At 46.9% G+C, this 13,202-nt stretch overlaps 1 protein-coding gene across 1 annotated transcript in view; it reads left to right on the top strand.

The window, feature by feature from the left end:
* CRACR2A (calcium release activated channel regulator 2A) overlaps positions 1-13,202 on the top strand; it is a 215,298-nt gene that overhangs the window by 131,126 nt on the left and 70,970 nt on the right. The window contains exons 3-4 of the mRNA XM_081310360.1: positions 9,699-9,810; positions 10,817-11,003. Of these exons, the coding sequence (XP_081166486.1) occupies positions 9,699-9,810; positions 10,817-11,003 (299 nt within the window). The remainder of the gene's footprint in view (positions 1-9,698; positions 9,811-10,816; positions 11,004-13,202) is intronic.

Here is a 13,202-nt window from a genome sequence, read left to right as displayed (position 1 = left end):
GGGGGTCATTTCCCTTCTCTGATTGAGTAACTCCCCAGGATTGTGAGAAATGATGATAGTAACATAAGACTTAAGTAAGACACAGAGAGGAACCTTCTGAGAGTAGAGATAGAAAGGCACAGATCTGTTGCTTTCAACGAAGTCATCTCTGCTGCGTGTGCCTTAGGATAGGACAGTGTCCAATGCGGCATGCTGGGAGAGGGCATTTCTGAGCATCATCTCACCTTTGCTCTCAACCCTCTCAAAGCACATCTGGAAGGACAGCCTGTGGCAGAGCCTAGGGGCACACCATTGCTAGGGCGGGCTCAGCAAACTTCTTATAAAGGTCCAGAGAACCAGTGTTTTCTGTTTTGTAGGTGGGTAGTCTCTCTCACCTTCACCAACTTGGTGGTTTCTGCCTGAAGTCATCCACAGATAATGTATAAACAGATAGATGAGCATGCCGAGTTCCCAAAAATCTTTATTTAAGGACACTGGAATTCAAATTTTAGATAATTTCATTATGTCATCAAATGTTAGTCTTCTTTGGGTCTTTCTTTTTCAGCCATTTAAAAATTATAAAAACTATTCTCATAGACCATAGAAATAGAGGTTACAGCCAGGTTCAGCTCAGGGGTGTAGTTTCCCAAGCCCTGGTTTAGTGAGTTTCCACCTTAATTGTCACTATGTCTTCTCACTGTCCTCATGATGTCACCCAGTTGGAAGTAAATAAAACAGGCCCCACTCGAGTACTGTGAAAGCAACTCTTAGCCCCCACCTCATCTTTGTGTGCTCTGTTAAAAGCATTTTTGGAAAAGATGTGTGCCTGTGCTGTCAGAAGGAAAATCTATGATGGTCAGGCTTTGTTTAAGTCTAAATTTTCAGAATATAGTAAAATTGGGCAATGAAATATGATCACTCATCAGTATCATGCCATCTCCACTCGTCCCTGGGAGCTACGCAGCAGGAGCCTGTAACCCGGATGAAATGAAGTGTTGGATTCTTCCTCTGCCTGGCTCCACAGGATGGGGTTTGCATGCATTTCCTAGGGTCATCCCACCATTATGCACATCCAGGGAAGAAACCTGGGGAGCAACACCAGCTCTGCACCCCTTTGTTTTCAGCAACTGGCTCCCTAATAAGTTTCTGTTGCTGAAACAGATTCCCCAAGTCCCACTCCACATGGAAGGCCAGATTTGGGGTATTTCAAGGAGCCCTTTGACTAACCTCTACCTAGGAGCTTCATAATTGTCATTCACAGGTCCACAGTAGAAGTGTTTGCTAGGGTGGTTTTAATGGACATGCTTAACTTTTCGGGGGGTGGGGGTGCTGGGGATGGAGCCCAGGGCCTTGCTCATGCTAGGCAGTGCTAGGCAAGTGCCACTGGACTGTCCTGCCAGACCCTGCCTGCCTAGCTCAGCTAGAAAAAAAAAAAAAAAAAGTCAATGCTCACATGCATTGAGCATCGACTCTGGGCCATGTGTGCTGTTATCTCAGTACTCTCGGTATCCATTCCCCATTAACTCTCATTGAACCCCTCTCTTTAATGAGAATGGAAGAGACTCAGTGAATTTCTTTTTTTTTTTTTTTTTAAGAAGGAGGGAGGGAAATCAAATCCTGCTAATTGACTGCATCCTAATGATTTTTTTAGACTTCACATATTTCTTTCTGCAAAGCACCTGTCTTTTTTTTTTTTAAGAGAGAGTGAGAGAGGAGAGAGAGAGAATTTTTAATATTTATTTTTTTAGTTCTCGGCGGACACAACATCTTTGTTGGTATGTGGTGCTGAGGATTGAACCCGGGCCGCACGCATGCCAGGCGAGCGTGCTACCGCTTGAGCCACATCCCCAGCCCCGACTCAGTGAATTTCAACTGCCAAGTATACATTTATAGATAAATCATTTGTATTTGACTTGGGATGTGATCAGAAACATTAGTCCCAGCTACCTTCCTCTCCACCTCCCTCCTGATCCAGGTGGGAAGAAAAGGAGATGGAGGAGCCAAGGAGCCCAGGCTGCTGCACTCAAGCCATTTATTTCTACTATCTACTTAATTCTCAAAGTTTTCCTCCATTTGCGGGCAATGGAGCCTTTGAAGCTTTCAGACTGACAAGGTGTGATGGAGAGAGAGCAGAGCAGGTCATGGAACCGCCATCCCTCTGGCCACCCAAGGAGGCAGATAGGATGGGAAGACAGACATGAGGAAGAGCAGCCTTCAGCCTTCTCAGAGTTGACCATGGCTGCCTGTGGGTATCCCCCTGTCCATGCTTGTCCTGGCAGATTCTAAGGCGTCTTGGCTTGTTACCCCCCATGTAGCTCTCTGGGTACGACCACTCCCTGGGATGACTCCCATTCCTTGGGCCAGGCCTCCATTGCCTTTTTGCCTTCAGTCCCCAGTGCAGCCTCATGGGAAGGGAAAGGAGAGAGCTCACATTTGTCATGGGAGACTGGGCTCAGTGGAGGGGAAAAGTAGTGGTCGCAGGAGCTGGTGAAGAAGCACAGTTGGAAGAAGGTTCTGCAGAGCCTGCAATTGTTTTGAGAAAGGAGAAAGTAAGTTAAGCTCCTCCCTTGATGTGTTTTACCTTCTTTCTCATTCTTAAAAACAAATAAACAAACAAACAAAAAACACCTTTTTTTGCAGACGGCAAGATCAACTTAGCAATTATCCAAAAGGTGGGGAGACTGCCACAGTGGTCCGAGCCCACCAGCAGGTAGCTAGCCCAAAAGGATACTGTATGCACCTAGAACAAAGGAGGAGTCCTGCAGATTTTTCAAATTGAGGCCCCTGAAGGAACTCTGGAGGAAGCAGAGGTGGGTGGCGTGGAGAGTAGGAGCACCAGCTGCCCGATGCTTGAGCTCCACGTGGGGACCTTCTGGTATAGGGCTGCAGGTGATGGACACTGACCTGTGTGAACAGGGGTATAGGAGTTTCGAGTCCTGCGCCTCACCAGTGGGCCCTCGGTGTCACACCATCCTCCTCAAGGAACCTCTCAGGTTTCATGGAGACTCCTCCAGGCAGAGATGGGGTTATTGCTGCTTTTCAGGGTTGGTTCTAACGCAGTACCTTAGGGAAACGGAGGGTCCCAAGTACCAGTCCTGCCTCAAGGACACTCATGAGAGGTCTGGGGAGGACCTGAGGGACTCCCCTCTCCTACTTCTCTGGCTTTCAGAGGTCTAAAAAGATTATCTACCAAAACCAAGTACCCACCTCCCTGTGTTAAGTCAGATTTTTGTCCCTGTGGCCAAGATACCTCACAAGAACAGCTCAGAGAAGGGAAAGTTTATTTGGGGCTCCTGGTTTCAGAGATCTCAGTACACAGACAGCTGAGTCCATTGCCCTGGACCCAAGATGAGGCAGAACATGAAAGCCGAATGGCACAGTGGAGGAAATCTTCTCACCTCCTGGGGACCAGGAAGCAGAGAGGGAAAGAAGGCCCTGAGGATACACCCTCAAGCATACCCGCAATGACTCCCCTTCTCCAGCCATCCTGCACCTGCCTATAGCTTCCACCCTGTCACTCCATTCAAACTAGAATGGATTGATTAGATCACAGCTTTCATAATCCAGTCAGCTCACCTCTGAATATTCCTGCATAAACTTGGGAGTTTTGAAGGGACACCTCATGTCCAAACCATAACACTGTCTTAGAATTCGGGCTAAGCCAAATGGCTAAGAATCCTTTAGAGGTTGGTAGGCTAACCAAATCTGACCCAATACCTGTTTCTATAAGTAAAGTTTTGTTGGAACACAGCTGTGCTCATCCATTTACATGTTCCCAAGATAGTGGCCGAGTTGAGTAGTAGTGACAAAGACTGAATGGATGCATCTTATCTAGCTTTTTACACAAGAAGTTAGCTGACTTCTGATTTAGGTTAATTACAGAAGAAGTTAGCTGACTTCTGATTTAGTTTAACTTGAAAACTTTAAAAGATTTTTGTGGTTAATTGACTTGGGTTGTGATCTCAGATTGGCAGCTTACTAGTAATGTGAATTTGTATGTCTCTTAACCCCTCAGGCCATGGTTCCTTAGCTGTGAATTATGAATAGCTACCTTCTAGCATTAGAGGAGAATTAAATGAGCTTATGCATGTAGGGCACTCAGCTGCAACACCGGGACCTGGAGATCCCTCCCTAAATGCACAGGTGGGTACCACATCTCAGCCTGGTCCCTGGTATTCTCCACACTGTGATGTTTTTAAGTTGTGTTAAAATGTGCATTACATGAAATTTGCCACCAAATTTTTAACCAGTTTGATGGCATTAAGTACATTCACATTGTTGGGCAACCATTACTATCATCAATCTCCAGAACTCTTTTCATCTTGCAAAGCAGAAACTCTGTATTGACAAAACAGTAAGTCCCCACTATCCCTCCCCCAGCCCCTGCAATCACTATCTATTCTCTGTCTCCAGGAATTTCTCGACAGTAAGTACCTGTTCTTTATGGAATCATCCGACCTGTGTCCTTCTGCATCTGTTTATTTCACTTAGCATCTTCAGAGTTCATCCACATTGTAGCCCGTGTCAGAATTTCCTTCCTTTATAGAGCTGAATGTCCCACTGTTAAGTATGTACCACTTTAAGTTTAAACATCTGTCAGTCGGCTCTCAGGATGCTTACACCCCTTGGCTGTTTGTGAAAAACACTGCTGTTTTAATCAGCTTTTTAGCTTCTGTGACTAAATAACCCAACAAGAACAATTGTAGAGGAAAAGTTTATTTGAGGACTCACAGCCTCAGAAGTCTCACTCTATAGCTAGCTGGCTCCATTCCTTAGGGCTCAAGGTGAGACAGGAGACTCACTGCAAAAGAGTATAGCAGAGGGAAGTGGCTCACATGATCAGGAAGCAGAGAAAAAAGACTCTACTCACCAGATACAAATATATACCCCAAAGACATACCCCCAATGCCCACCTCCTCCAGCCACACCCTACCAGTCTTCAGTTACCACACAGGATTAATTCACTGATTGTATTAAGACTTCACAACCCAATAATTTCTCTTCTGAACCTTCTTGCATCATCTCACACCTGAGCTTTTGAGGGGTAAATCACATCCATACCATAATAGCTGCTGTGGCTATGGGTGTCCAAATAGCTCTTCAAGTTCTTGCTTTCAATTCTTTGGGGTTAGAATGCTGGATTATTTGCCAATTCTATTTTTAACTTTTTGAGGAAACATCATCCCATTTTCCACAATGGCTACACCATCCAGTGTGACTTTAGGTGTGAGTCATCTGTCCTGCCTCAGAGATAAAAAAAGGGCATTTCTGCTAAAAAGGGCACTTTCCAGTCCTGCCCAGTGGCTGCTACTCTTGTTTGTGTCCAGTCTACATGAGTGGCAGTGATTTTGCCTCCCCAGAGGACCTTGGGCAATGTCTGGAAACATGTTTTTGATTGAAATGACTGGGGAAGGAGCTGCTACTGGCATCTAGTAGGTAAAGGCTAGGGACACTGCTGAATAACCTAGAATGCACAGGACACTCCCCCACCTCCTTCCCTTCCACTGGCTCCCACAACAAAGAATTTTCTATTCCCAGATGTCAGGAATGCAGATGTTGGGAAACCTGGGTCTATACCAAGAGGAAAAGTTTATTTGAGGACTCACAGCCTCAGAAGTCTCACTCTGTAGCTAGCTGGCTCCATTCCTTAGGGCTCAAGGTGAGGCATCCCAAGCCAAGCACACCAAGGTACAGAGCAGGGTAGAGGTTGCTGCTGCCTCCTCCAACTTCCCATCCTCCCTAGGGTGAATGGGAGCTGGGCTATATACCCCAGCGAAGGCAGAACAGAATGCTGTGGATGCCCCCAAAGGCAGAAGAGTTCAATTCTGATCATAAACATGGACCTCCTCTGGCTTTCTCTCTAATGGAAGTTTTGCTTGAGCATGTTTGAAGCTGTGCAACCACATGCTTTAAGCCACATGAGGCATGTTCCTGGGCCGGTGACCAGGAAGGTCCAGGGATCTGGCTGGAGTACAAGGAAAGCCATCATTTTGCCATGGCTCGGGAGTCAGAGCTCTCAGTACTGCTGCTGCAGGCTCACTTCCTGTGCCAGGTCCTGGAAAGTCTCACTTTGTAAGCCCTTGCTGAGAATCAGCAGCATGGCTAGTCAGGATCTGGAGCACGTGAGGTCTAGACCAACGCCCTGAAGACACGAAGATACCAGGATCTCCTGCCATCGCTCTTAGTCATGCAGTTATGTACTCATTTGTTCAACATATACCCAAATACTTCACATTTGTCAGCATTGGACTAGACCCTGGGGACACAACAGTGAGTAAAAATGAACAAGATCCCTGTTCTCAGCACACCACAGGAGAGGACATTTAGCTAATCGCATCTGTGGGTATACAAAATGCAAACTGAGGTAAGACTGTAAACAAGGGAAATGCAGCTCAGGGAGTCTGTATGTCTGCAAAGGTCTTACTGAGGAAATGACACAGGAGCTGAGAATGAAAAAGGAGTTTCAAGGAGTTTGGGGTTTCAAGGAGTCAGGGAGGCCTCAAGAGCCCCTGGGGCTGTGGGCAGTGCGACCAGGGCAAATAGACCTTCCCATTGCTATGTGCAAAATGTGATAAGTGAGGGGCTGGGGATGTGGCTCAAGCGGTAGCGCGCTCGCCTGGCATGCGAGCGGCCCAGGTTCGATCCTCAGCACCACATACCAACAAAGATGTTGTGTCCGCCGAGAACTAAAATAAATAAATAAATAAATATTAAGATATCTCTCTCTCTCTCTCTCTCTCTCTCTCTCCTCTCTCACTCTCTCTTTAAAAAAAAATGTGATAAGTGAAACAGAAGACTAGTTCCTGGTGGGACTGGCAAGAGAGACCTTGAACTTGATGGTGGTGGTGGTGGTGGGTTGGTAGGTGGAAAGGTGTAGAGCAGACACCTTTTTAGACATTAGAAAACCATTAGACTTTTCCTTAGGCCCTGAATGAGAAATCGGTTCTTTATCCCAGCTCTGGTCTCCACTGCCACTTTCGCAGGATCTCAGAACCTCCAGGGCCTATTGCGCAGTGGAATAAATAATCTTGTTCCCCTCCACCCTACTTATCTCCGTTAAAAATGGAGACAGCACCAGGTGCCCAGGGGACCATACCAGAATAAATTGATTTTACATGGCTCTGCAGGCCCTGAGAAGAAAGATAAATAAGAGATAATTATGGTTATTAAGACTAAAAGACTTTTCAAGTAAAGCCAACAAAAAAAGGTTAAAGAAACTGCTATAGTACATCTTGCAAAAAAGGCTAAAGAAGCAGTCAGCATTAATTGCCAGGCCAAGAGGAGGAATTACTTGGAAGACAGAGCATAGCTCTCCCCATCTTCACCTACAGTAGAGAGAGGAAGTTGGCCAGGTGTGATATGGCCAGGTGGCGCATGCCTTATATCCCAACAACTTGGAATCTGAGGCAAGAGCGTTGCAAGTTCAAGGCCAGTTTTGGTAGTTGAGCAAGACCCTGTCTCTAAACAATTTTTTAAAAGCTGGGGATGTGACTCAATGGTAAATTGCCCCTGGGTTTAATCCCCAATACCAAAAAAAAAAAAAAAAAAAAAAGCCATGTTACAGGCTTTCACACCTGCAGCTCTGTTTTATTGTTCAGATTTGCAATGTAGAGAAGAGGGATTAGGATTAGATAATCTGGGGCATTTGTGGTCCACGTATTGTTAGATTAAGGAATGTGCCCAAATAAGGTGTGGAAGAGCTTCCCTGGTTCATGCTAGCAGGGGACAAGGTGTGGGGGGAAGGCATTTGAAGGTCCCACAGACCTCTGGGCTTTCTTTCCAGCATATTTCAAGGTCCAGCACAACATGAGATCCCCTATTTTCCATCAGATCCAGCAATCCCAGGCTGAGAAGGGGAGGGAGGAAGCCTTATCCCAAGGAAAGGACTGGAATCTGGCTTTGCCAGGAGCTCCAGTGATACCTTTTGTTTCAAGTGGAGCTCATAAACTTCCTGCTTGCAAAATTGACTCCATCTTCACCCCATGTTCCCTTAGGTTTTTGAGACAGCTGGTTTATAGACTGTGCTAAGCCAGAGATGCTGCTGTATGCTGAGCAGATGCGTTTCTAGTATCTTTGCACATCCTCTCATTCTCTTTTCTTTTTTGAAAAACCTATACATATTTAATTCAGTTTTTCAAAATGGGTTTCACATCATTCTCTCTCCCCACTTTGTAATGCATCTTAGTCTCCCGTAATGCGTGTACCTGTCAAATTAAACTTCATGGCTTATCAGCTAGGAGATTGCTGTAGTATCTTGCTGAGTGTTCTTGCAAGCCATGTTACAGGCTTTCACACCTGCAGCTCTGTTTTATTGTTCAGGTGAGTATATACCTTCCTTTCCATAAAGCTCTGTGTTCATTGTCTTCAGCTGTCACTTTCAAGGGAGCAGTTTTGTGCAATTGCCCCTTGGGTGACTGGGAGGAAGAGGAGTTGTTGATCAGCTGAGACATTATGAACTTCCTTGGGGAGTCCTCATTTGGACACAGATTATTAGGGCATGAGAGGACACTGGCTTCAATAAAGCACATTAACCTTGACATGGGGCCGTTGCCCTTCAGGCAGAAGGCCAGAAGGAAACATCAACAGCTCAGACACTTGTTCCTCATGCCATCAAGGGCTACTCAGCCCAGGGGTCATGTCCAGTGTTTTTTTATGACCCCTCACACCATCTTGTTCTGTCCCCCTTTAAAGTATAAATACTCTTGGGGGTTGATACCTTAAGCCATTGGTAGTTAATACCTTATCAGGAATTAGGGGTCAGCCATGGGGGAGCAGAGTGGAACACACAGTAGGGGTAATGAGCATGGGCCACTCAAAGGGAAGAGGAGCTATGCATCCCCTCAGAGCTGAGAACCAAAGTGTGCATCCAGAAACTTACAAAAGTGGTACTGGGGCACTGGGGCATGAGGGGCCTCCAACATAGAAGGCCTCTGAGAGTGAGTGACCTGCACCTGCTCCTGGGGAGGCAGCATGGCAGAGAGGTTTGTGTAGAGGGAAAGACCAGGATGGAGAACCTAACTCTGCCATTCACTTACCAGGTGCCTCCAGGCCACGGAGGGCCACTCTCTCTGTGTCTTTGGTCTCCCTCCCTCCCTTATTCCCTCCTTTGCTCCTTTCCCCCCTCCCTCCCCACTTTAATTGAGTGCCTTCTCTCACAGACCACGTGCTGTGTCCTGTACTTTACTTTCCTTATCTCATTTAGCCTTATATCACCATGTCATGGAAGTGTCTTCCTACAGATATTTGGTCCTGTACAGATATTAAGAGTGCCAGTTTGGAGCCAGGCACAGTGAGGCACGCCTGTAATCCCAATGGTTCAGGAGGCTGAGGCAGTAAGATCGCAAGTTCAAAGCCAGCCTCAGCAACAGTGAGGCACTAAGCAACCCAGTGAGATCCTATCTCTAAATAAAACACAAATACAAAATAGGGCTGGGGATGTGGCTCAGGGGTCAAGTGCCCCTGAGTTCAATCCCTGGTAGCCCCCCTCCACCATCAAAAATTTGGTAGCTTTATATCACCACAAATTTGGTAGCTTTATACCTGTGGCAGCTGTTCTCCCTGGTATGGGAGGAGGAAGGCTGGAAAGCAGTCTGGACACAGCAGCTGTCTCCTGGCTCTTGTAGGACAAACTCTAGACACTTTAGGCAGAAGGGCCTGCAGCCCTGGTCAGCCCCCAGGACTGTCAAAGCATTAACCAGTGTGGTCTGGATTGCTTTCAGAGGCTCCACAAGGAGCTGCCCCTCAGCCTGGAGGAACTGGAAGATGTGTTCGATGCCCTGGATGCTGATGGAAATGGCTTTCTGACCCCGGAGGAGTTCACCACTGGATTTAGTAAGTTTAGAGAGGTACTAGGAGTCCCAGGACTCACCCCAGGTGAGTCTGCCTAATGCTACATAAAGTGCATTTCTTTCCCCTCTAGGTCTGCAGACCATTCAGTACAGGCTTTCCTATCCTCATCGCAGGGGTGCAGAGCTCAAGGCTGCCAGACTCTAGATGACTAGGGGCCTCTTTCACATGCCCACATCAACTGCCTACACCACTACCCATCCAGTGTCCCTGCCCAGGCCCCTCCCACTGAGAATGGCAAGGGGAATGGAGGGGAGCTCTGGAAAGCTTAGCATAAAGAGGGAGCTGTGATGAGAGTCTCAGCCCCTCTTTTTCTGCCTTGATATACAAAAAAAAAAAGTGAAAAGGAAAAGAAATGGGACTACTATATGGATTATTTCAATTTGAGGGTGGCTGAGTCAGATGGGTTGAGGGATACCAGTCATCAGAGAAATTCCTAGAGCATTTGAATAGACCAGTCCTTCTCAAAATAACCAGCAAGAAGGAGAATTGAGATCCACAAAAAGGATAATGAACCCAGACACATTATCAGATCAGAAAACCCAACCAGCAACATTTCTATTATACCAGTGTGAGTGTGGAGAGTAACACACACCTGTGAAGGGGAGCAGGGCTAAGGAGGATGACAGGAATGATGCTCTGGACCATGGGTCTTCAGGCTGCTGGAGGGCAATAGAGGGAAAGATATTTTTGTTTAAAGTAAAAATCAACAAACAAATGTGTTCTAAACCAGACTGTAGAGGATTGAGAACCACAAAGGAGTCCTCCCACCTGTCAGGCATCTGCCTTTCCCAGGGTCTGGCATCAAGAAGAATCTTATGGAAACACAAGACACAAAGTCTGGGGCATTATGCCCACAGATCTTTGCTATCAGAGGTTTTCCCTTTTGTTTCTCTCAAATGAACTTCAAATGACTCCTGGCAACAGAGAAAGCCAAGCCCTTCCTGGGTGAGGATTGTCTAATTGAGATGCTTGTCCCCTGTACCCCCAGGTCACTTCTTCTTCAGCCAGAATAATCCAGGTCAGGAGGATGCAGGTGAACAGGTGGCCCAGCTCCAAGAGGAGAAGGTGTACCAGTTCCGAGGGGATGAAGATTTAGGCAACATGGACCAAGATGAGGAAGCTGATCAGTTCCAGAGGTTGATGGACAAACTAGGAGCCCAAAAAGTTTTGGAAGAGTAAGTGGGAATGGCGACCTGGGATGGAGCCCAGCCTAGGAGGAATTTGTTCATCTGCTCCAATAATAATTCGTATTTGCTAAGCCTGCAGCGACAGTCCCCATGGTTGACCAGCGAGGCTCCCTGCTTCTTACATCCTGCCCTTTGACAGTCAGATCTGTCTCTACATTATATTGTTTAAAATTTGGCAAATATTCCTATTCTCCTCTTCTCCTGCCCTCTCCACTTTTCCCTTCCTGATGTACATTATCATCACAAATCTTGGGTCTGCCTCATCCTCCAAGGGGTGCTCCCACATCAGAGGTCCAGGCCAGGCCTTAGGGTTCACACTGACTCTTCTCTAATGCTTCCTGTTGACGTCAGCTCACCAGTCTTCCTACCTGCAATGGAGCCAACCCCGGGGCTCCAGGTCTACGGTGCACTTCAGCCACTGGCTGGGTGAGTGCCTGGCAAAGGCCTCTCACGGGGAGGCCTCTGCATGCTGTATCCCAGAGCAAATCAAATTTTGTCAGGAAGACCAGGTGGGAAATTAACCAGTTTCATTAGTCCACCATCTGGATCATCATCAGCTCAACTGAAAAAAATTAGAGGGCTGGAACTTCAAATAATACAGTACCCTAATTTTTATTTGTATTCTACAAAGTAATTTTGAATGAGGAAACACATGGACTTAAGCCCTGACATTCAAAGTAAAATAAAAATATGATAAAATAAGACACAATATGATAAGATAAAATAATAAAATGTGTGATGCAGCTGAGAGAAACCAGAGAGTGGGCCTGAAGATTATGTAAACACCATGGCCCTTTCCCTGTGGCCTTTATCCCTTCCATTTTTGGCTTCTAGGTCTGGGGTTGGGTGGGTTTCCTGCAGGCTGGGAAAAGCGTAATGATTAGAGCTGGTATTTCCTGAGCTTGGGAAGAAAAGGGACCATGGTAGAAAAGGGAGCAAGAGATAAGGGCCCTGCACATACTACGTAGGCCAGAGCTCTGTGAAATTTTTTGTGAACAGATTGGTGGACTGTGTTGGAGGTGAGAAAGGATGGCTAAGGTATGCCAGGTGGGAGGGGAACAGCATTGGCCTAGGAGGGCGCCTCCTAGGAAGCCCTGGACAAGAAGTAAAACTTGACAGCATCAGCAGGGGCAGGAGCAGCAGCCCAGAAGTGACTGCCAGGGGCTAGGCCAGTGGAACATGGAGGGGGCAGGGGGAGTGTCAGGGCACAGGTGGTTGTGGGGAAGCTCACTAGTCAAACATCTGATTCAGGTTCCCCTAGGACAAGAGACCAGAGCCCAGAGGCCACAGCCAGGGACCCTGTGAAGCCTCCTCCTGGAGAAGGGGAAGGAGAGCGCAGTGCAGGTGAGCTGAGCCAAGGCACTGTCATGAAAGAAAGGGGCCTCCCCACCTGCTCTTCACTTCCAGGGCAGCTGCTTTCCTAGAGGGACTGTCACATCAGAATTCACCTGATGTTACTCTGGGGACCTATGCCATAGGCCTGAGCAGAAGTGAGCTAAAATGAGATATTCCAGAAGAGAGAAGGCACTGGGAAAGTTTCAAGAGTAGTCTGTGAAAAATTGGTGCTGACCAGCAAAATCCATCCTCACTGAATTTGAGGGAAGTGCTGCAGCATGACAGAAATGATCGTGACTGAGAGACCCCTGAGAGGAAGTAGAGGAGGCTGTGAAGACTTCAAAGGTATCCAAAAGTTCTGCTTGGATATCCAAAGGCATCATGGTTTCTGTGTTGTCCCAGAAGCAGAGAGATAGATTTATTCATCTCCCAGGACCCTTCTGGTCTGCAGGCCTATATCCCTCCATAAGGGCAGCCTCAGTGTGTCCAGAGGTGCCTCAATTTCCTTGGCAGTCTGATTGGCCCAGTGATTTGTGGGCTTTGGTTTATTTTTCCTCAAAAGTCAGAAAATATGGTATGGCCATTAAGAAGAATTTCAAAGACCACTGGAAGAGTGGCCAGTGGGTCTGCCAATCTCATTGGCATTTTTAGTCCAGTTGGCTGCTCTCCCAGGCTCCATAGGAACGTGGAAGGTGTGAACAGATGACCTAGGCTAGCGAGGTGGACCTTCATTTTATAATGCTTGTACTTCACAAAGGGGGGCCTGATCCATTTAGGCTGCTATTAACAAACACCACAGACGCGTGCCTTCTAAGGGTAACAGAGGTTGGTTCTCTCATAGTTCTGGAGGCT

This window comes from Spermophilus citellus (assembly GCF_964194105.1).
Source record: "Spermophilus citellus genome assembly, chromosome: 10".
NCBI classification, from domain to species: domain Eukaryota; kingdom Metazoa; phylum Chordata; class Mammalia; order Rodentia; family Sciuridae; genus Spermophilus; species Spermophilus citellus.
This window is presented reverse-complemented; position numbering and strand designations above follow the sequence as displayed.